The sequence below is a fragment of the Megalops cyprinoides genome, chromosome 5 (assembly GCF_013368585.1).
Source record: "Megalops cyprinoides isolate fMegCyp1 chromosome 5, fMegCyp1.pri, whole genome shotgun sequence".
Lineage (NCBI taxonomy): Eukaryota > Metazoa > Chordata > Actinopteri > Elopiformes > Megalopidae > Megalops > Megalops cyprinoides.
In genome coordinates, this window is record NC_050587.1 from 33,713,259 (window position 1) to 33,737,926 (window position 24,668).

Sequence of the window (24,668 nt, forward strand, 5' to 3'; positions counted from 1 at the left end):
TCACAGCATTTCTTCCCATGCATGAATTTAATGCAAAAGTAATTTCTGGGATCACGGGTAGTTTGGTCGTTGATGACACCAGGGACGACTGGATTGGGTTATGGTCAAAAATGTTTCAAAATAATATCACTTATGTGGCAAAAGTACATAAATGTATTTTTCCAGGTCCTTAGACAGATACAGTTACAACAAAAACTGAATGGAACAGAGATTCAACAACACGAAACACAGAACTTCTGCTGCTAAATAAACACAATTAATCATATGTCCTATGCAATTCACTGCAATTTAAATTGTACAATCGAAATATAATCCGCTCTCAGAGAATGAAACAGTTTGAGGTGGCAGCTAGCCTAATATCTGAGAACTTTTAATAACTTCAGATTTGCATTTGTTTGTCTTTCTGTGCCTCGGGCTAAAATCTCAGGAAGGAGAGTGGGGAAAATCGCTCTGAAAACATTTTGCATTACCTTCGCATTAGCGTGGCACCAGGGACCACAGATGCGGTCCAACTTTCCAACTGAAGGCAACCGCACTAATGTTCCTTTCCACTGAAAACACGGCGCACTTACTGATGGACCTGGACCGCTTCGTCTACGAAACCACCGCGTCAGCTCCTCTCGCTGTTCGGGCAGCTCAGAATCTGGAACCTTCTTCATGTTCCTTACCACTGTATCAGAGCACTTCCTACACTAAACACGGGCCACGGCAATATGACTTGCACATGTTACCATCAAGGGCTCTTCTATCTAACCACAATGCGCTCTGTCCTTAACTGTTCAGCGTAAATTTAAAAACTGTGTCTTTTTAACAGCAGGAAATTCTGTCAACTCTAAGGAGTAATCACTGATGTGAACACTGACATCAGTGAAAACTGTAAATGTTATAAAGATAACACAGGGCCAAGCACCAAATGCACAGTGGTTACACTGAATGCAGCCTCCTCTATAAACAGAACTGCCTTCTGCCATCTGACATTATAGCCTTCCCCAACAAAAGCCTTCAGGGTACTGTGGTCTAGACAAATGAGTAATCCAAACAGCAAGACAACGTATATTGTTTGAAAGCATTGCTTCAGACTAATTAGTGGCACTTTGCTATCACTTTGATCAGTGTCTGCACTTCTGTTAGATGTACTAGACTCACTTCTCAAGTGTCAGTGTGGAAACACAGTTCAGCCAGGTGAATGGAAATAGGTATACTTCACATTTAATTCTTGATGCCTTGACTTCCTATATTCTGCTCTACCATCTTCATACCTTTATGCGTAGTTAGCGCAAGGGAAGTGCGGCCAATGAGAATATTTGCAACCTGACTCTGACCAAACTCCCCCATTCACAACAGACAGCTCCATCACAGCGCTCGTCTTTCATCCAGGAGTGCTTTTAAAACTCAACCGTGAATTCTGCAGGGTCCCTATTATGCAAACCCAGAAAAGCGCTAACAAGATTGTTAATGTTCCTCTGAGCAGCGTACCCCCCCCCCCCACCTCTGCCTGTTGGCACAGATTACAGTATCCAGTAACAGTCCTGGAAGGCTCTCTCTTGGAAAGTCTCAGCTCAAACCACTAGGGTCGGACCCAGTGCGTGGTAAAAGAAAAAAAAAAAAAAAAAGCAAGTCGAATCGCAACAAGCACGCCTTCAGGGAGGAAGGGCTTGTGGTCCAAATTACAAAACATGCATTTGTGCCCCTAACATGTTCCCCTTCCAGACAAGACGTTTTCGATGTCACCATAAATGTGTTCTTTCAGATCATGTGAAAAGATACCCTTTTGCGAGGGAAGGAAAGGAAACCGTGGAACACTACAGGGCTGTTATTCATTTGTGTTGATCCCTGGCTATGCTCCGTTTCGTAGCCACAGGTTTTTTTTTTTTTTTGGGGGGGGGGGGGGGGTCTATTTCTGAACTCTTGATTTGGGTGGCCTTTGGAAAACTGTCACTTTTGGTGGTTTAATGTGGTGCGCGGAAGGGTTAGGGCCAGTTTCTGCCAAAGGAAATCAGAATGAGTTTGAGAGTCAGCGAAATTCCTCGGTCGACAGCCATCCAACAACAGGCAGTAAAAAAAATAAAAAACACAAAAACTCAAGCTCAGAACATGTTTGGCACAGAGGGTCCAAACTGTCAAAATGTAAAAGTTATCCCTGGCGGATCATGTTGGGTGCTACATGTGTACTGACTGACACAAATGTAGAATGATTTTGGCATTCACATTTCACGCTAAACTGTCCAACAGTACAGGATGCGGATTGCTGCACGCTTAACAATGGCACAAGTAGCCAAAGAACCTGTGCCTCTCAAGACAGCGCTGCTTAGCAGTATTTAATTTCTGAGCAGAGGCTTGGGCAAATACAATGTCTTTCCTTCCCCCAGAGGAATGATGTTATGCTGGTACCAGTTAAAAACAAGCTGATGTGCTTTTATCTGAATTCCAGCTCTGGACAATGACTCACTGGAATGGATCTTAACATAAAAAAGTCATGTTTGGACCTGAATCTTTTGGAGTCCCAATCAGCCACCTCTCCTCCGCCATGCAGATGAGCTATATTTACACATAGGCCTCTCAGGGTCCATTAGCTCACCATGTTTGGCCTAACAATGGTTGTTACAAACAACCGCAATGCTTTGTGCAATTGTTTACACACAGGCACACACACAGAGTACAGGAGCAAGGCCAGTTCCAGTTACAGAATTTGCAATGCTTCACAAGACAACATAGCACACCATGTGCCACATCTTTGGAAAGGAACCTACACAATGCTTTTTCATTCATTTCTACCACCACTGAATTCGTTCGATCTACAAAATGAAACATGGCAACAAACTTGATTAAATGTGTTGTTCAAAGTTAAGGAGAGAGAGCATTGCAGTAGGGGTAATCAAAGTCTCTACTCTACTTACACACCAGACTTTAGATACAGCTTACAGTCCTGCCACCTGCAGAAGTTCTCAGATGACTCTGCCATTGTGGGCTGTATCTGCATGGAACAGGAGGCCGAGTACAGAGGGGTGGTGGACAGCTACATGAGGCGGTGTGAGCGGAATCACCTGGAACTCAATTTGTGGATATTGTGGAGGATTAGAAATATCTGGGTGTCTACATTGACCAAAAACTTGGACTAAGAACACTGATGCTCTGTACAGGAAGGGTCAGAGCCACTTGTATTCTCTCAGGAGGCTCAGATCCTTCAATGTGTGTAGAACCATGCTGCAAATATTTTACCACTCGGTGGGGTAGACTCGCTGGAGTCTCTGGTGGAGGTGTCGGAGAGGAGGATGCTGCAGAAACTATGCAGGATCATGGACAATGCCTCTCACCCCCTGTATGCCACACTGCACTCGTGTCAGAGCACCTTCAGTCGCGGGCTGAGACCACCGAGGTGCACTATGGAACGCACCAAACTGTACAACTCCTCCCCCTTCTGCAAAGAGAACAGCTGAACCAATGAAAAGTGGACAGTACATGCAACCATAACCGTTCCCCAATCGTTCGTCAATATCTATATGTTCATGTCAACATCTTCCTTGCACAATATGTACATGTCCATCAACATCTACCTCGTGCAATATAAGTATCTCAAACATATACTGTGTAATATGTGAGGCAATATTAGTAAAACACTTAATGGTTGTGCAATACCCTACCTGTTACTTGAATATTTCATTCTGTATTTACTGTGTCATTCTTACTTATTTATATATATTATTTTACCCTCTCGTTTTTCATTTACTGCATTGCTTGTCTATTTTATTTTTATTTCTATTTTTATTTTTATCTTCATTGTTTCAGATACTGTAATGTGAGCAATCTCTGGCACAATAATTTCCTTAGGGATCAATAAAGTCTTATCTTACTCAAGCCTCAAAGGACTGTGAGGTCAAAAGGTCACCCTACAGACAGTTCTATGGCTTACTGTCACACACGCACATACAGAAATCCCATCATGCATCTCTTGGTGCTGGTCCCTCCTGCTCAATCACAGAGGAGATTGTTCTCCTTTTTCCCCATCCATCCTCCACCTCTCCTCCTCTCTTCCATTGGCCATACTCCAGATTTCACCACATGTGTCAAATTATCTAGTGACGTGATGCTGAAAACTCATTTCCAGCAGAGACTTCTGGATTACTGGGGATTTTTTCCCCCCTAACCTCAGGTATGCTCAAAAGCCACGCCTCCACAATCTGATCCCACCACTTTTTGCCGCCTCGTCTGCCCAACAAACGCTCATCGGGGTGTCTTTTTCTAAGGCTTTCCCGTTTTCATTTCGCATGCTTTTGACAAACACGGGGATAGCCAAGAATGTTTTTTAAATAACCTAATTTCAGTCTTGCACACAACCACTGACCACGGCCTAGTCTGACAGACGTCCTCAACTAGGACAGGCCAGTGAAGTCTCTGAAATGCTGTTTCCCCTGCCCACACTTATAGTTCTTCCTTTGCAGGGATGCCTAACATGGCAACTCTCGAGCAGCTCCCATCGAAAAATCTCGCACTGAATCAAAAGGTGGTACTAAAACGCCATTAAGCCAGAGCTGTTATCCAACAGGTTGCGGTGCAAGCTGTAGCTGCTGTTCACAAGCACACTTTTGCCCTTCCCTCGTTCAGTTTTGCTCCGCTTGCCCGAGAACACCACGAACATTTCGACAACAGGCATCTCTTATCAGCCTCACTACACTTGCCGCGTTTGTCACCGGCTGGTAATTACGTTTAAAACTGAGAACAAAGCTTCAGCTAATGTTCGCCATACCGCGCATGTACGCACAAAGAACAACTCCCTTGGGCTTCTCGGGAGGCACTTTGATAAGTAACCCCGCAACGGGCTCAGCTTCGTTCTGTCGGAGACAAAACGTATTGTAGGTTGCAAGATATTACATTTTGCTTAAATGTGTCAATAGGTAAAACACAACAAACACTGAACATATATGAAAATACAACGACAGCAGAGTATCCATCCTTTAACCTAATCTTAATCCGAGAAACCAGACACAAATGACGTGAATTAATGATAAGGATCGTTTTTTTTTGTAGATACTTGTGGGAGTACATTTTGCTGAACTCAGAAAGCTGGCGGCTTTGAAGATTTTTCCCACCGCCTCGGTCAACACCAGATTAACAGACTGAACTCTGGCTAACTTTTCAACCACGTCCGGTCATACTACGCTCGCCTCATTAACTACATGACGTTGCAGCAAGAAGTGGGCGGCCTTGCACATGACATTACTAAAGCTTACCTTATACATGTCTGTCTTCTCGTTCCCATCACCCCCGTCACTTTACAAATTACACTCTAACAAGTCACACACGCTGATCTGGTATGGTGAAGGCTGTCCCCGGGTGCACAGAAATTGAATTTTAACAAGTATGGGTAGGTACATAAACCACAGCTGTGGTCAGGCTAACCATGACAGATCTGTTTTGAGCCCTTAATCTCATTTGATTATCACATTAGAAAGGACTTCTATGCGAGCAAGGCTGGTATAATCCACACAGACAGAAACCTGGCATCATTTATACCGGGTGTCTTATTTTCATTTTCTTGCCTGTATTACAATTATGTATTATGAGAACAAAGGATAGCCTGTCGGCCAGACTTTTCGGAAATACTTGAGGTCTTCACGTGAACATCCATTCTGTGAAGGGACCAAATCCCGAATTAGCATTGCTGAGTACCTGCAAAATAGGTCGTACACCAGCGATACCCTTACACGCCTTTAAAGGTCCACGAACTGACGATCAATATAACAAAGGGAAAATAAGCGGAGAGCTGACAGCATAACTTAGTTTCCTAAAACGCAGGGACCAATTTTGCACTAGGTAAAGTTGGTGTTGAACTACGGTGGAAAAAATATAACCTCCACATTCTCGGCGAAACAATTACATTTTCAGATTAATGCCTCTTTAGAAATCCCCCATTGTTTGGTGCCAACACAATACACTGTAGGTTCAAGGACTGTTATTAGCAAGTGAATCAATTACCATGTCAATGCACTGACTGAATAGGCCCCCCAACACCTTTTGATAGGGGGTTACCGCTGTGCAAAAAAAAAGCGCACCTCCTGCGGACAAGACAAAAGCGCATCCTTACAAGAGGAGGCAAACCTTCAGCCCTTTTCCCTCTGGAATGTTTGTGTACGTAACTTGGTTTGCAAAACCACACGAAATTTGCACATTAGAAATCCTTAGCACTAAACACAAAGTTAGTGGTCAATTTTCGGTGACGGAGGTGTTACCAAAATAATTAGATATATTTGCTAATTTCCTCCAGGGGGCATTTGTTTATTTGTTTGTTTGTGGTTTCTGCCGAGGAAAAAAATATTTAAACGTAAAGCCATGAAAGTATGGGGGAGGGGTCCGTGTAAAATTAACTCGGTTGGCACGGTTCTAAATTGTCCTTATCCCATCCCCCTAGTCCTGATACCAAATGGCAAAACCCCAGCACCCTAAACCGACAACAGGAAATCTCGACATCTGTCACCCCCCGTAGAGAGATAAATGGATTAGCAAGACCGTCAAAGGCTAGAGATCACTTTCAAATATGCATCTGATTAACACGTCCACTAGTTTAGGCCTATACAATTCTATAACTGTGGCCTATAGAGCTTTTTTTTTCGTTTTGAGTTTGCATGTGCTTCTCAATAGCAATTCAGGCCACGGTGTCGAACTGTATAGATTTATTTTAAGCAAACATTCCATACGCCTCAATAGTGCGTGAATGGCAACCTGATGCAACAAGACTGCGCACGAAGGCTTAGTCCTCACTTTCCAGCCTTCCTGCTTCGGACAAAACGCTTTAGCTATAAATAATGGACAGGAAAACGCCCTCTCGCCTCCAGAGTCTATGGACCCTTTTCAGAAAGATGCTAACTGAAGCTCTTCAAACGACCCCGGGTCAGATGTTAACAACCTGAGTTTATCTAGCTCTAAAAACAATTGCAGTGCTTGTTGAACCGAATCATAATGTTTCCTGGATACCAAAACTAGGAGTTTTAGCTCTATATAGCCAAAATGCAGGAAACAGATCTTCTAAAATCATCTTGAGCCTGTATGCCTTGCTATAATTTTGGAAAAGTTGGCAAAAATCCCAATGTATGAAAAACATGTGAATATTGTAAAAATCCCGACTTACATTTACGTTTAGTTATTTCAATTCATTGGAACCCAACGCCCACATACGTTTTAAACACATTTAACAAGAAACCCAACATTTCATAAAATTCGTTTACTCTGTCCAATAAAGTAACATTTGCGTGGCTTGGCAAACTAATGATTCCACAACAAACGCAAAGCAAAGTAAACTTACCTGAGCATCTCAGGCTCGGGACCAAAAAACCCAACAGCATCAGAGTTTTAAATAACCTGAATAAAACACCCGACGTTATCCTTGATTTGTACATCGTTCCTCCGTCCAGGGCTCCCTTCGTGCAATCGTACGGAACGAGAACGTGCCTATGGAAATCGCATCCGATATGCAGAGATTAGCCTCAAATCACTTTCTTGCCCAGCAAGCTACTTCGTAAAAAAGACGTCTCTCGCACGCTGCACTGTATAAGTTTGGAAGAACAGACCATTCAACGTGTTTCAGAATTTCAGGTGTGTGATAAATGAAAGTCCCGTTTTTGATATTTTGTCTGCAAAATAACGGTGCATTTCATCCCGCAAAATCAAAGGGAGACCATATGCAGTCGGTATCGCTTCCCAGTGTTTTCTGAAGTATCTACTTCAAAAAAAAAACTGAACCAAGAAACTCTCCAACCACCCATGACGTAGCGCAGAACTCTCCCAGGGGAGGGTAACACGTTTCTGGACGTTGTGTGCGCTGTGGCGCACACGCCACCTACGGGCGAGATCCTCATACGCATGGCACAAAAAATCAATCTACGTCGCTGTATCTCGGCCTTGCTTCTGGCAGACCACTGTGCTTGCCAGATTTACCTGCGATCCACCACTTCTCAATCCCGTCATGGGAACGCACATTGTACGTTTGCTTTCATTCCACCTGAGTTACCAAGTAATTCGTTTCGAACGGTATATCGATACGGCATATCACGATTTAATCTGCTAAATATTATTTGTGAAATAAATTTGACTTGTTTGCAAACATGAAGAAAATGTAAAATTCATAAACATACTGTGGTGAATATCTGCCTCTTACAAGTTTCACAAACAGCGCAGCTGTCTCAATAAAGCGTACTTATTTGTTCTATCATTTGTTCTTGGATCCATTCAACTACCATCCTTCATAAATTAACATGAATGCTAGTTTGTATGGGTAATGTAATTAAAGGAATCGTGAATAAAATAATTTACAGAAACATCCCACTATCCCACATCTGTAAAACAGAACTAACAGAGTATATTTAAGTGATGTCAAATGGAGTTAAAAGCTAACTCAGCTTAAAGCTTGATTGAACCTAATCATTGAGGGCTCAGCGGGAATTCAAACCAGCTTGCAGGGCGGATCCTCGGGGACAGCGTTGCCTAATACAATGCTATACTGTGCTATCAATTTAGTGTAAGAAATGGCTAATCAGCGCAATAAAACAAGGAATAAGATAAACACGTTTCAAATAAAGTGGATTCACAGAAAGCCGCAGAACTAAGTTTTCACCTAGATCTCAGGTACCATCTCAGATACCAGTGTTGTACAAAGCTATTATTCTTGAAAACACTTTAAAATATTAATAAATTGCTGTTGATTGATTTAACATATGAATTGTGATCCATGTCCCTTAGGCAATAAATATGAATTTAAAAGTCTGACATTATCAGAACATATTTCCGTTATTTAGAGTTGAGGATAAAGCAAGAGGTGCATTTGGCTCTGTTCATTTACTTTCAATCCCATGTCAGAAGCAATACATGCACAGAGCTGACATTGCACCATGGCCTATGAACTTGTAGCTTTATTGCACAGACAGACATCAAGACATGCTTCTTTCCCCCATTTATTTGATCAGTATTATCTGAAACAAACAGTACAGTCAGCAGCAACAAAAAAGGCACATTATAAACTGCATATTGAGAAGTGTTGAAGGAAGATGGCAAACAGCACTTCCAGTACAAAACAGACCTTAAGAAAGCAATCTGTAATAAAGATGCATAAAGACATGACACTCAAAGGGCAACTGGGGTGGATGTGTACTATAATAAATGCTTGTGCAAATATATTCATTTTCTATTAAAGCTTACATAATCTGTAGTAATAAAATATGTAAAATTCCATTTAATGAGTTGAATGTCAATTTAAAAGTGCACGTGAGCACGTAACATTCATTATAGCGAAAACATCACTGTACAGTGAAATTAACTGCTGAAATAGTTTTGAAAATATTACTTTAGTGATCATTAGCAAAGCGTTATGTAAAATACCATATTTAATTCCATCATATGTAAAAAAAAAAAAAAACCCACTTTTCAATTATTAACTTAAATATTAATTTGCATATAATAGCACAATCAATCTTTGAGAAAATATTCTCCCTCACAAGTACAGTGGTTGCATCAAGAGAAGGTGAAAAATATATTCTCAAGTGGAGTGGGGTTGGGGGGCAGGGGAGGGGGGCTTTAAAATATTTTACTTATAGTTATTAAAAAGTGTGTTCCCTTGAACTAGATATAGTAGTTTGTAAGAAAAAAAAATACAACGCGCACTACACCACAGTGCAAGAATGTAATCAGTGAAATAATTTTTTTAGACAAAATCTGAACTTTGGTCAAAAGAACAGCAAAAGAAATTATACACCAGCAATTTGGTTTCTGTAGTTCATGTGAAATAAATAACTTAGTGAAGAAATAAGTCAAATCAAACAACACATTTATAAAAGTCATTTGACGTATAAAATTCTCTTAGATCTACAGTGTTTATAGACATTTATTTGAGGTGATATCTCGAGACCATCGATCGAGGCAGAGGGTAACTAAACAGCAGATGCATAACAAGGGGATCGATACAGATAATGAAATGGTGAGTGAGGTCTGCAAGCTCACCCTGATATGAGACAGGCATTTTATACCGTGGTTGAATGCTAAACCAATTGAACAGAGGAAAAAAACAAACCACAGGTGCAACAATGATGTTCCTCTCGTTAATCTGCTGAAGTTCTGCGTGTCTTGAAGTGACACGTGGTGAACACTCATTCTTCCTTTAGCTCATGGATGATGGAGAACTGGACAGTGGCACAGTCGTTCCCCTTAATGGCTAGTCATGTCACCCCATAGTATGGTACAGGCGGACTCTGTGAATGACTGGATGTTTGGAGTGTTCCAGGTCTCGTTCTGACCAGGGAAGCTACTTCAGGATGGCCACCGCCGCTTCTCGGATGAGGGCCGCGGCTTTTCCGATCTCCTCCTCGGTCTGCTCAATGGTCACCACCACCCGGATTCTGGGGGAACATTCCACCATTAGCGACAGACACAGCGCACGTTGTTTACAGAAAATCCGCCACAGCTGGTTTCATTTAGCGATTACGCAGAGATATTTGGCCAGAAATATGATATACCAAAACTAGAACCCCCGACCAAATCAATCCACACAATAATGACTTTTATGAAATGTATCCTTGAACTTAAGGCTTACTTTTATTCCACAGCAGATAATTGAAAGTTATATGGATAAAGGAAACCCTGCATTAAGATTCCAAAGAATAACTTGTTCACACTCCTGGAACAATTTTTGGAAACTAAAGGCTTTCTACAGCTATTTTGAAAGATTGTACCTTCCTAATTATTTGCAACCGATGAGACAAGACAAAATCCTGAAAGAGTAACAAACTGTACAACAATCTCTTCATTAAGGCTTTCATTAGAACACAAAAAAGGAAAGCTGTGGGGTCCTTACGTTGGTGGTGGGAGAAACCGTTCCTCTTTCTCCAAGTAGCGGGCCTGGGTGAGTGCTATCTGTCGTTCCAAACACTGATCCACCCCAAACACAAGCACAAACAAACAAGCTGAAGTTAACAACTTAGAGCACGACACTGAGTATTCTCCTTCAGGTGAACTCTACGTAAAAGACTACATCAGAAGAGGGTAAATAAGACTGAAGTGTCCCTCTTTTTCTGACTTAGCCTTTAGTGAGTTGGGTATCATACAGTACATATAAAAACACTTCAGAAATTGAACAGCCATAAAACATACAGGGATGGTTTGAAAACTCTGACCCCAACTACCGTCCTCCAGATATATAACTGTCAATGGCTCTATATCTTGAAAATGTTTCTGCACCTCTTACCTTTCAGTTTCCTCCATTTTCCACACTCGTTCTCACACCGTCAGCTAATTTAGTAATGACCCTGACCACTGAGATAACATACCATCACCAGATGCTTTGGTGCACTACGTGACAGTTTATGCACAACCATTTCAAACTGCCACGAGGAGACGGATTTCTGGGCGAGGCAGAGGCACTTTTTGATCCGCCCTCGTAAACTAAGCCACATTCGGCATCTGTGCATGCCTGAGCGGTTTCTTCGTGACTCACATATTCTACAATGCTCCTTAGCGTCTTCACATCGGTGTCCCGGGATCCAGAGCTTTTCTCCAGCTGGAGGTGCAGCGCTGGAGTGAAAGATTCCCCTACCACTCTCAGGCCAGGAATTCTACCGGAGGAGAAAAAAGCACGTTCATATCATACATACCTTTCAGGACCATCTTTTATCTGTGTGCATGGCTCCCAGATCGCCAGTTTATACTGTCTTTACTTGTTTAGTCTTTACTCTTCCCTTGCCTGGTTTAGCGAAGGTTTGAGGACTCGCATGCCTTTTTTGAGCAAATATCAAACAATGCCAGCTTGCGAATGTGGCGGATAATATATAGTAAAGTCGTCGTCCAAAGCATCCTGGAGACATACTGAATTATTCCAGATCTAAACTTAACGTGCAGGAAAACAGGGAGCAGAGACAAAGGCTCTTAAAAGGGCACTGCAAACATACAATCAAAATATTGGAGAGCATATGTATGTATAAATAAATACGTATTAAGTAGTTAGCGCATACCTAGTGAGCCTAGCCAGACAGTGCTAAAGTGCTCTAGAAAAATCAAAGCCAAAATTAGGCAGCATGTGCAATCAGGTCTGGTTTTTAAATGCAATCATATAACTGAACTGCACTGATGGATTTTTAAACGTTACTGGCTACAGCCAATCTCTACAATACTGTGACTCAGAATGTAGAACTGTCTGTTTAAAAGCGCACTAGTCAATCTGTTCGGTTCTGACACGCCCACTTTGTTCTATCTTTCACTGTGGGAACGAGCCCATTCCAGAACATTGCCTATCACTGACGAACTGTGTTTAACTAACATCTTGCCAAGTTAGAAATTGCTGGCTGTGAAGGGCTCGCCAGACAGCTAGCGACAACGTCCTGACATAGTCCAGCCTCCAACATACCAGGGGCACAGAGGTATTGTTGCCTTGATAACCAGGTTATGCCGTAGTGGCATATTCCTCTGTGTATTCCTCTGTCTATATTTCTTTACTGATTTTTACAAGGTATGACATTCACCAGGTTAAATCTCTCCACTTCCTGTCCCTGACCACCTTTCTGAATAATGAAGTGATCTAATGTCTATGCAACTTTCAGACACAAAAACATACCATGAGTCATGTAAAATCAATTAACTAAACTGAAACTATCTAGTGAGAGCAAATGACGGATCCATCTTGAAAACTAAGAAGTACGTTAAAGTCTCAGAAAGTGCTGAAAGTAAAATTGCAGAAGTGCAAGCGCATTACATGAATGAGACATTTCTGCAGGAGCCAAGTCACTTTTTCAGAAGGCCAATTCAAAGCTGAGCTGTGCGCTGAAGCCGACTGCCAAAGGACTCCCAACATAAAACTGAGTGCATCAGTTTTGACAGCAAAAGACCACAAAGAAATCTGAATGCAGTGACGCCCAAACTGTAATGAATAAATTGACTTGCTGGAGACAGTTCAGGCTGTTCTTTGGAGCACAACTGCATACTGTAAAACACAGGCCCTCAGCTGGGTCCGAAAGCACAGGGTGTTATACATGAAATATTTTCAACACCTCTCTTCAGGACAGGGTGTCATTATTCACATCTGACTCTACACTCTGGGGTGCAGGGGATTTACTGGGTCTCACAGGTGTGCTAACACCCAGTAAAAATAGACCTGGACCTGGAGAAGTGTTTGTGATTTAAAGCCCTGACAGGTACATACAAGGCAACAGCGGCAGCAACGCAAATATGGATATGACTGCTGCTGTGTTCTACCTCAATTATATCCGTTTCTCCTTTAATGAAAGCATTATAACCATTAGCATACTTCCAAAGTGGTATCTTAAAGGCAAGCAACAGTCAAGTTAGAACGATGTGTCCTAATGCAGACGTCATTCTTACTGGGTGATATAGTGTGAACTGGTGAATTTAACAAACTACCTTCCCCGGAGAGCACTATAACATACACTCTTTTTCTTTTTGTCGAAAGAGAAACAATATTTCCATTTTGCTTCGCAAACCAATGCTAAAACAGAACATTTCCACTGAGTTTTCCCGTGGTCTGATATGAGCTCACCATTCAGATTAATCTGCTCTGAAGGACAACTGCCAAGTTTTGCTGGAGTTGCATGAATAGGCTAAAAGGCATTGTTTTGCATTCTCATATAATTAAATTCAGCAGCCAGTTTGTACACTTGGGGTGGAATCAGAACAAGCCAGCATGGATAAATGAAGACTTAAAGGCCACTTTGTTCTTTGAAAAATTACCAGTAATCTAAATAACAAGTAGTCATTAACTAATAATTTAACATGTTTATATAATTGGAGCTTTAAATTATTGTGAGCATTTGCAGAAAAGCAATATGAGACAATGCTGAAAACCCATCCCCAAGCAAAGAGCTCTGTTAAAGGTACCAAGCACTTAACAAGTCAACGGCCCCAGAGAATGCAAATTTGTATGTTCTTGGCACATCCAAACAAGCCCTTTCCCTAAGTTTTATTTACTCAACTCCAGCTCCCTTTCGAGCCCAGACATAATTCTTTGCGGCCGATTTGTTGATTAAGCGGCAAACAGCACAATAATGGCCAGGAACTATAACTGTTTGGGATGTGGGAAGGGGTTCCAAATCATTTCAATGGAATACTGGAGCAAAGCAGCTTCAACACAATAAATGCTTATCCTTAGAGGATGGTGCCATTATTTACACCATAACAGCAAGACATTGCCAATTCCTTAGTCTCAAAATACAATAATTTTCTCCATTTATTGAGCACACATGTGAAACGCTTAGATTTTATGCTGAGACTATTGGCCTTACTGCAAGTGCTGGAAATTACAGACATTCGAGCCAACATCACGACTCTTTCCATGGAAAAATATATTAACTTACCCTTGCAGGGCTTTGTGGACGTGTTTGCATTTTTCCCTCAGGAGGGTAAAAATCTCTGCAAGAAACAAAGAGGGGTAAAACTATCTGCAGCATTTTAATCCTCTTATTCTCAGTTTGAGGACCCTCTCCAGTGGACTTCCAGCTGGTGGGCGGTAATTAGTTTACCTTGGCCGGTCCAAGTCTGGGGGCCCAATCAGCACAAGTCTGCTGTGACTTGGTAAGAGGGGATGGCCTCGTCCCACCCCACGCTGCGAGACCCTCAATGCTAACCAGCCCTGATCGCTCCACAGGGGAGGGTCACCTCTGCCAATCATCCTCACTGTCATTAAGGCTTGAAGGTGCTAAAACTACAGGTCGTCTTTGGATGGAGGCCCGCAAGCCAAGCCCACTGTTTTCCTAACGTCTGGAAGATTCTTCCCCATGCATGCCAAAATATAAAGGAGTAAAAAAAAATAATAACGTACAGACAATGCCCAGGTTGGGAGCGGTGCATATGGTCTGAATAAACAGCGTTGCGTGCCGTTTCACTGAAGCCTGGCCAATTCACCAGAGAGCGTCGAAAGGACGCCTTCAGATATACGATACTTTTGAAATCTATGAGCTCTGTTCTGTTTGAACAGATCTCGCAAGGTAGGTTATGTAAAGAAAATTAAGAATTTATGTATGGTCAACATTGCATCCATATGTGTGAGAGAGTGGCGTGTGCTTGTGCGGTGTATGTCGGAGTATGAGAGAGCTTACTTGTATGTGTGTGTGTGTGTGTGTGTGTGTGTGTGTTTGTGTTTCTGCACAAATAAGAGATTTCTATTCCTTACCTGGGTCTTCCTCCATAATGTTGAGTGCCTCTATAGCAGCAGCTGCCAACATTGGTGGCAGGGAGGCAGAGAAGCAGTAGCCTTGCCCAGACAGACGCTGTAAGACAAACAAAAAAATATACCACTTTTCACTGAGTGTTTTATTACATTACGACATTTTGCGCGCAACAGCCACCACAGTTCTGATAACTCAAAATTCACTTGACAAATATGAAATGTGTATATGACACTACTACTGAAAATAAATGGTTTTTAAAATATTTTCCTACACAGACATTAAGGCTTATGATTTAACACAATTGTGGTGAGATTACTCATGTCTAATTAGGCAGGCTAGCTGTAGCTGTTTATTTTGGGCTTTCCACATCTTCATGACTGAGACTGGCTCCGCAAAGAACTGTGGATGACTTTCCATCTCTTCCTGCCCTTCAAAAACTTTTCAAAAACATGTGGAACCTAATGTGGGTGTTATTTTGTCATTTTGGGAACCTCTAAGCCTTGTGTGCCTTTCCTAAATTATTTGGGAAGTCTATTTGTGGAGATTAATACTTCAAATGTTTTGTTAAAGTACATGAATCAACAAACACAATTTGAAAAGCCCTCATGAAAGGGTATACAGAAGCAGTTTTATATAGCTTTATATAAACAGTTGGAGCAACTTGTTCCTGCTCAACACATTGATTAAGCCATCTTTTTTACCACTGAACAGCTGTAAAAGGCACCTACATGTTAATACAACATGGCATAGGCATTTTGCCAATACAAATATCATGATGAAATTATCATCATGAAAAAGTTCAAGCCAATGTACCAGTGACGGCGGCTTAAATTCTAAGCATAAACAAATGTTAAAGTTGAAAGAAATCAAAAGCCACTCTAACATTCTGTAAGACAAACTGGACATACAGTAGCTAACCAGGCAGCAGAATTGTCAGTTGCTAGCAAGTCACATCCCTTGTAAATACTGTACTAAAATAATGTTGTACTTCTTATACATGACAAATACAGGGGAAATCAGACTTTCTAAGTTTTTAAGCTGTTTTCAGTTTCAAATGGTGAATGGGTTAACCTAAACCTGAGAATTTTGTAAGATCTGGATTCAAAGGGAAAGCATTTGTTGTAATGAAACCATAGTTTTCTACCCAGCAGCTCACCTTAAGAAAAAAGAGGTAGGAAATTTGTCACTCTGAGTGGAAATACCTGATGGTCTATGACGAAGGATCGTCCACAGCAGAAGCCACCAATAGAGGCCACTGCGTTCTCCATGTTTGCGCTAATGAGGTCGATGTCATCAATCTGACAGGAAAGGAAAAGCAGTAAATCAAAATCAGAGAAAGAATACACTAAAACAAATCATATTCAGAGATTCGTGCCCATCTATCTCAGGACAGGCTACCATTTTGAAGGGCCAGTTTAGCTGATAAGTGAGAGCCTACTCACATTGACCCCAAAGTGCTCTGTGACCCCTCGCCCGTGCTCTCCCAGCACGCCGAAGGACATGCTCTCCTCCAGGAAGATCCGGACCTTGTACTTGTACTTTAGCTTCACCTGTTGATGATGAGGAGAGTATTTCAGATATGTAGCACTCTACTGGTTATCGAATACCAAATCTCAGGCATCACTTTATATAAAAATACTTAAGAATATTAAATAGCTAGAGCTGTGCACTAAATGAGAAAGTTATGACAAAAAAATTCTGAAGCATCACACAAGAAATGACCTTACTTCCATTAGGAATTCAAAATAATCCAAATCAGTGTTGCGTTTCTGTACACAAATCACCAAGCGTTTTTAAATTCTCTAAAACTTCTAATATAGAGCTATGTGCATGCATTTTAACAGTCCTTGGAGACCAACAGCTGAGGAGAAGGAAATATTTTATGTACATTTTTCATTGCTGTGTCACAATTACAGACAGAAGGCATGTACAAGTTGTTAAATCCAATACAGAATGTAAATAAAGATGATAAAGCAGACTTCTAGATACTACAGTTTGTTCTTCATCAAGAATGACAAATTACAGTTACGCATGAATACTCCAATTAGAGAGAATTATCTTAATTAGCTCAGAATGCTGCCTGCTCCCATATTGAGAATTGATTACCATGTATGGGAAAACTGAAGTGCAAGAAACCGCCATCTGTGACTAAAACAAAACAATGCACTCTTCTGACAACACTTGATGAATTGCTTTCTGCGAGCTGTTTTTCACCATGATCCTAATTCTTTCCATGATTCTATACCACAAACTGGGCAAAGTTTTCAAACGGAAGAATACACAAGCCCAGTGTGAATTCAGGTCATGAATTCAAGAACTGTATACAAAAATGAATGTACAGTGCAGGGGATCTTACCAGCTCTGGAAGGGGACAAACATCTCCCGTGTTTATGTACAGACCCTCCACAACAATGAACCTCCTGGTGACACGAGCCTTCCGAGGATTCTACAACAAAGAGCACAAATCTATCACCATGTTCTAGAACTGTGTACGGTTTGCTATGGCAGAATTCCAGCACACTGTTCTCACCTTCTGGTCCTCGAGTTCCTGCTCTTTGAGTAACCTCTCCAGGTCTTCCATGTCATTGTGTTTGAAGTACTTGATAAAACTTCGAGAGGCCTGGAGTCCCTTCTGGATGGAGAAACACGCCGCCTCGTCTCTGGGTCAGCAACAAATTCACAGCCTCCTCAGACACGATGAATCGCTTTTCATATAGCCTCATGTGGCTTTTTAAATCAATGCTGTTTTGAGGAAGGTTCAGTACTCACACAAATACAATGTCCCCCCTCTTGGAGTATGCAGGGATAGCGCTAGCTATTGTTGCAAAGCCATATGAGTAGATAATTGCTTCCTCTGTTCTCATGAATTTCGCCAAGCGATCCTCCAACTCCAAGTGAACATCTAGGTGAGCATAAGTCTCAGGTCAGAGCTACATCCAGGTTAAGGGTGAAATAAAATAATACAGGACTAGGTATACAAGGCTGATATGTTTAAAAACATTTCTGGTTATTTGTTTTTTACAGTACCAAGTACCAAACAGAGTACCAAAACTGAACATATTTCATATTTGCCAGAAATTCTCCAAAAAAAAAAAAAAAACAAACAAACCGTTGGTCTACTTTGGTACTAACCAAAAGTTCCGTAAAATCCTCTTGGGCCACAGGTACCGACACCGTACTTTTTTAGAGATGCTAATGCTTTTTTCTGTGAAGACGGGAAAACAAACAGTTATGAGTATCCGATGACTTTTCCTCCCCTTATACTGGCATTTCAGTCAAATATAAACTGAAGAACAGGGACACATTCACCACAGTTAGGAGTTACCTGAACACCTCTCTGCACTGATTTCAGTATGGTTACCCTCCAATTGTTGTTTCATGCCAGTTGAATCATTAGAGCAGTGGTCCTTTGTCCCGGAATTGTTTCAGCCCAGGGCTTTAAACCACATACCCCTTTATGATGTCTGTCCCCTCAGTTTTACTACATGTGATTATTAACCTTGATCCCAATTACCTGCTACAACCCTTTGAAGTACCCCTGGGGGCACGGGTACCCCTGGCTGGAAACCTCTGCATTACCGCATTTAGATTGCATACACTGAATAAATAACCATACTGAGAGAGAGGAAAAAAAGGGAGAGGAAGGGAGGGGGAGGGAGAGACGGAGGGAAGGCAGAGAGAGATTTATCTGTAAATAAAATGCCAGTTTTTCTTTCAGAATGACCCCGCTGGCGTTTTGATGTCTCCTGCAAATGCAATCACTCGCCAGTCTGCAGAACATGAGTAATTTCTATCCTAATCCAAAAACAACTTGGTTACATGGTGCAATCAGTCATGCAAATTAAATCCACAGGCAAAACTCCCTATTAGCTTGGAAAACAAATTAGGCCGGTGTCTGCGCTAAAAACAAATACCGACCTTCACTCGCTCATTGTCTAGGAGACCCAAGAAGTTAAACGAGGCAAAGTTAATGCACTCTTTTCCATTGACGACGATCTTGTGGCTTGGCGGCCTGTCAAAGTAAAACAGTGTAATTAGCTAAAACAAACACAGCTCACTGGATGGGCTTCGTTTCATATTCCATCTCCAAAATACAGATCCTCTTTGTGCTGCTAATCCACTGATTTGACAGCCTAACAAGAAAATAAATATTGCATGACCTTACAGTATATCATAAATATAAAGCATGTTTACTTGGATGAAATATTACATTTGGGACACATGACTGTAGCCTTTTGTTCAGAAATGTTTTTACAATAAGGCGGCAGGTGGTCTACAACCAGTAAAAATGTCGCCATTGAGAGGCAGATTTCTGAATGATGCTTTTGGAATTGGGGGGGATGGTTGGTCAACAGCACCAAACCATGTCTTCATCAATAAATGGCCACTCCTTCACAAAGTCTCAATATGGGGAGGCACATACATACGTATGGTACATACCCAGTGACGATGTCATAATTGAGGGACGGGTGGTCCTTGGACACAGGTGGGACAAGGGGTTCCGGCTGCCACTCTTCGATCAGTTCCTCCTTTTCCTGTAACACAGGAAGCCAAAACATAAAGTGGGCTCTCCATCTCCCTAAGCCCCCTGGATGTTTCCACATTTTGATTATACTTTTTTTTATCAGTATCCAAAACAAGTACTCAATCCATCAATCAAGCTTTCTACTATTAAACAAATGTTACCATTTCAAACCCATAACAAGGGATGACCGGACACCCCTCATCACAGCTGCCCTGCTTTACCTTCTCTGTGAGGTCCGACCTCTCCTGTAACTTGTACGTCTTTGAAAACAGAAGCCGAATAATCCACAAAATGAGGATGCCCTCCAAGATCAAATGGTACGCAGGTGCCTGAAGGAGGAAAAGAACATTGTAAACGGTGACATGACAGTTCTTAGAAGACCCCTTTAACCAGTGCAACTTAGTTGTTATTATTTGCTTTTCCCCCTTTGTGCACCTGTCTTTTTTGGGAATCACCCATTGAACATTGCAGTCTGTCACTCTGACATCCAATGGACTCATGCAGGAGTGCAAGGCTAGTAAATGCAATCCTCCAATAGACTCCAACCGTTTTTCACGCTGCAAGTCACTTTCACTTGCCCTGATCTAGTTCTGCTCTCACCTCACTGGAACAGCCTGACTGACATCCGGATAAAGAAAAAGAAACATAATGAAGAGCGATACTACAATAATATGAAGATTTAAAGGATGCTGTTTGGTCCTCAGCCCCCTCCACATTTTAAAAATGAAAAATACCCGAATATCTGTTTGAAGAGTATGCTGTACTTATTGGATTAGGGAATTCAACACCAGGCCCCGTACTGCCAGTATGATCACAACACAAGTTTCAAAGGCACCAAGGACTATCCCCTTAAAAACACCTCAAAATGTTACAATACAATTATTACATGTTTCTATCTATCATTACTCAAAATGAATGTGAGTGACCCCTATGGGCTCTGTGTTTCACCAAACGCAGTTGATCACCTGTATATATTAAGTCTAATACCTGACACAATCATGCGACGGAGAACGTGGATGGGGGAAAAAGAAACATAACCAGCATTGCAGGGCCAGGATTGTCTACATTTGATCTGAACCAACTCTTTGGGCTGAACTACTGGAGTGAACCCAAGGTGTCTTTCACACATGGCAGGTAACAGATCGGGAACTTGTGTTTTACTTTTTGATTTCAGAACATCTACTGTGCTTACGCTATCACTTACTGAGACCCTTTCAGACAGTTCCATGTCACAAAAAAAGGGAAACAAGATCCTCAAGTGTTTTCTGTTCTGCACATGAGCGGTACATAAGTACCTGAAGTAACACCAAATGTGCCCACCAAAGTGTTATGAAGGGTCAATGTATTTTTGAATGTGTGAAACAAGAAAGAAAACAACTCAGATGAAATGAATGAACTGCTTAATTGCTGCACATTTGACCAGTATCATGAACTCTGTTAGTGTTTTAATGTTACTGTCTGCGCTCTTTACACCGACCTTTCTTTTAATTTTAGATCTAATTTGATTAGACATTTAAGGATCAAGCATGACACTGTTTTTTACTAAATCAACCCTTAAATTAGGTTGCTATCTGGTTTTATTGGTATATCGGTCAACATACCAAAAATGGGAAGATTAACCCTGAAAAACGAATCTTAACCTCACTGTTTTCTTCCATCTTCTTATAATGATGTGTTCAGAGACCAAGGTTGTGTCCTCAATTCTGAAGCCTTCAATTAGGCCATATTTGAACAGCAGTTCAAAGGAACTGGAAATACTTGCTGGTAACCAAAATACCACTAGCCACAATATTCAACCACATTTATTTCTTCACGAATATTTAGAAGGTCTAGAGTACAGAAATTCCGTTCTAATTTCTGTTCTGTAAAATCTCCCTTCTTTAATCAAATCATGCCATTGTAACAGTTGGTGTTAATTTAATACACATAACCGATTAGCTCTTCACGCTCACGAGAGATTTACGAATGAATGCAGCCAATAGTAAAATGGAAGTTTCTGGTTGTAGCAGCAAGCTTGTATGTAATCACATTTAAGTAAATTCGCGAGATTTGTCCATCTATCCCAAATTCCCAAATCTTAAAATGTTGCAGTCATTGTCATGGAAACGATGCAGACAGTGTGCTAGATGTAGCTACAGCTGTTCATTGTCACACTTATTCTCTTTGGCGGTTATTCAACAACGGCTAGCTACCTAGCTAACTAACATTTCAGTCACTGGTGTCTTCTTTTTTAAGAAGCATAGCGAAATGTTCTTTTGCGATTATATTTAACGATCTATCGAGGGTGGTACCCCCAGATAACTGGACTCACATGTTAAGCAAAATAATGAGTCTTAGTAACAAAGAAGGACGCTAGTCTTGTTAGCTAGGTAGTTAACCTGCTTGCTAGTTTGGGAAGGTGATTTGATTGTAGCAAGACCAAGCCTGCCATGAATATCATGGTCTAATTACCTAACAGCAAATGGTTACTAACGTCGAGCTGGAACCAAAGACACTGAGTTAGCTAACGTTACACCAGAGTTTTCTAGTTAAAGGCACTGAGTAATAAAAGTTGCTGAATAAAGTGAAATCGATTACAAAACCGACTGATGTGCTCCAAAACCGCACTGGCTTCCTGCTTGTTTTAAAGCACACCTTTCTTTATTCGCTATTGGTCTATTGTGAGAGTGCTTTTCAATGATAGGACCGTCAACACCCTTCCTCGAAAGACTATTGGTTCACATTTTGCCCCTGGTTTTTGGTGATGCCAACAAGACTTCCTGATTGAACGCACGAGTTTCACAAATTAACTTATTTCTGTTGTCCTTGCTCTATTTTACTAAAACATACCTACACAACAGGCAAATTTTACTGTGTCCAATTAATCAAACGCCGTACTTTTACAAGAACAATATAAATATGTTCCATAGTTACCTCGTAGAAAGCCTGCACCATCTCAACTAACACCCACTGTTGCCCGGACGCCATCTTGGTAACAAAGCCACGTGATCTTTCACGATAACGTCATCGACTCTGAAGAAACGACATTGCGCATGCGTCGCTAGTAGGTTAGTGGAATATAGCGCTTGATTCGCATTCTCATTTTATTAGTTTATGTTTACCACGTGATACATTTTGACGAATCAAAGCCGAGCACTCACTATATGCGATGATAAATGCAACGCGCCTGCATACGTAAACCCGGATTTTGCATCGAGAGACGTCTGACTCTTGAGACAGAAGGGTGACTGGGTTTTCAATTAGTTTGCAGAAGTTACATCATTCTAAAAATCGAGCGACTTGTTTCTTAGGTTAAAAATAAAGAAAAGGGACACCATAACATGATGAAAGCATGTCATTACTCTGGTCAGCGAGGGAGGTAACACATGACCGCTGTAAATGTACAGTTTGACAGATTTTGTCTCCCTACAGCTCTGAAAATTATCTTTCATTGAAGGGTGTCCTCTCGAGAAAGAAGATACTTATATTTGTATTTTGTGAAGTATTCTGACATCATCAATAACATGAAATTTGTCAAGGAATAATTTAATTGTTATCTGTTAATTGCTGATCTATATATAAGCCTATAAAGTGTTGGAAATTCAAGTAATGAAGAAGAAAATGACGTCACCCATGTCGTCGTTAGCGTTCTCTCAATCATTCGCCTTTAATGTTCAGTCTTTTGCAGAAGTCGTGTGGGTAACTTTTTTAAGGACGCATCTAAACTGCCTTGTTTTTAACTAGCATGATTTTAGTTGCTTCTAGTACAGAAAGCTACATCACCGGTGTCTCTATTTATCCAAACCTATAGCTGACGTAGTACTTAGACGTCACGTGGGTTGTTATAAGGGTTTCTAGTTTCCAATTAAAATTATACAATGGATATAGCAATTCAATGTTAGGACGTAAATTTCCAGGGGGTGCCCTTGGTGAAATTACTGTTGATGCACATTGATCTTGGAATAAATATTCATATTTTAGCCAAGCAAAATCCCATTGAGTTGTTAGGAATTTTGAATGGGCCAATTTTTTTTTCTCTTTTGGCCTGGCCATCTCGACTTCATTAGAGAGAAGGGCCGTGGCAGTCACCAGAGCTAAAACCTTCCTATGAAAACTAAACTCCCTGAATTTTGGTAAACCATAATGTATGGCGAGGTGGATTAGATTTCACTTCAAAAACTTCAGTTGACACTCCTCTATTAACACCTTGAAACATGAAAAGACTCATTGCAAAGACAAAAACAGCAAAGTAAAAGGCATCGTATCAGTAAATCCCTTCAGATCCCTCCGGGGTAACCTGCCTAATTTTGTTTTGGGAAGTTTAATATGCAATTTTAAAATGAAATAAAAGATTCATTCTTTGGACTGGTCTCTGATGGAGTCATTATGAAGTGATTCTGCTGTGCCCCTGGTTTTGGAAAATGCTGATATAATGATTTATTCCACTTTCTCCTACTTTATGTTTCCCTTCAGCCCTAATGTGCACAATGTGTGCACTCTTGATTAAGAACAGAAACCTTTTTTTTTTCAATAGGGTTTTGATGTCCTAGGATATTTTTTGAACACACTTTAGATTAAAAACAGATATTCCATCATGTGATTAAAAAATGGAGACAAGAAGTATTTTTGAGCTTCCCTTTTTCCTTTAAGTCATGGTTAAACTGTCAGAGCTGTGGTTATGGAATGAAGCTTGCAAATTGTTGCCAGAATTTGTAGCCAATCGAGGTTTTACAGGAGAGAGCATTCGATAATTGACGGATTTCCCTGAAAATGAGACTGGTTTAGTTGTTGTTGTTATTGCCGATCTAGAGTTAACTGAATGTAGGGGGACAATATTGCCAGCAAAGGATATTCCACTGGAAAATGTAGAACTTTCATTTCAAAATAAAAAACAAGGTTCTTGTCCATTTCCATACAGCGATACAACAATCAACAATATCATGAACAGAAAACCTCACATGGAAGCCCCACGAATGAGGCTGAGTCAAATTCAAAACTCTTGATGGGTTTAA

General features: G+C 41.0%; 2 protein-coding genes across 2 annotated transcripts in view; both read right to left on the reverse strand.

Moving 5' to 3' along the window:
* Positions 1-7,348, reverse strand: part of ror2 (receptor tyrosine kinase-like orphan receptor 2) — an 82,830-nt gene extending 75,482 nt beyond the window's left edge. The window contains exon 1 of the mRNA XM_036529253.1: positions 7,298-7,348. Coding sequence (XP_036385146.1) covers positions 7,298-7,337 — 40 coding nt within the window. The 5' untranslated portion in view covers positions 7,338-7,348. The remainder of the gene's footprint in view (positions 1-7,297) is intronic.
* A 2,532-nt stretch (positions 7,349-9,880) lies between these two features.
* sptlc1 (serine palmitoyltransferase, long chain base subunit 1) lies at positions 9,881-22,644 on the reverse strand. The gene is made up of 15 exons (XM_036529202.1): positions 22,591-22,644; positions 19,899-20,006; positions 19,593-19,687; positions 19,071-19,164; positions 18,285-18,357; positions 17,922-18,054; positions 17,683-17,812; positions 17,509-17,598; positions 16,595-16,702; positions 16,355-16,450; positions 15,155-15,251; positions 14,340-14,394; positions 11,474-11,591; positions 10,835-10,908; positions 9,881-10,379 (listed from the first exon to the last, which is right to left on the reverse strand). Exons 1-15 carry the CDS (start codon positions 22,642-22,644, stop codon positions 10,286-10,288), a joined length of 1,419 nt encoding a protein of 472 aa, XP_036385095.1. The 3' UTR covers positions 9,881-10,285.
* Positions 22,645-24,668: the final 2,024 nt, after the last annotated feature.

Coding starts and splice junctions, on each gene's coding strand:
- sptlc1 (XM_036529202.1), bottom strand. CDS start 22,644: ATGGCGTCCGGGCAACAGTGGGTGTTAGTTGAGATGGTGCAGGCTTTC. Junction 16,703..17,508: donor TTTGTCCCCTTCCAGAGCTG/GTAAGATCCCCT, acceptor CATCATCAACAG/GTGAAGCTAAAGTACAAGTA. Junction 10,380..10,834: donor CGGTTTCTCCCACCACCAAC/GTAAGGACCCCA, acceptor ATGTTCCCCCAG/AATCCGGGTGGTGGTGACCA.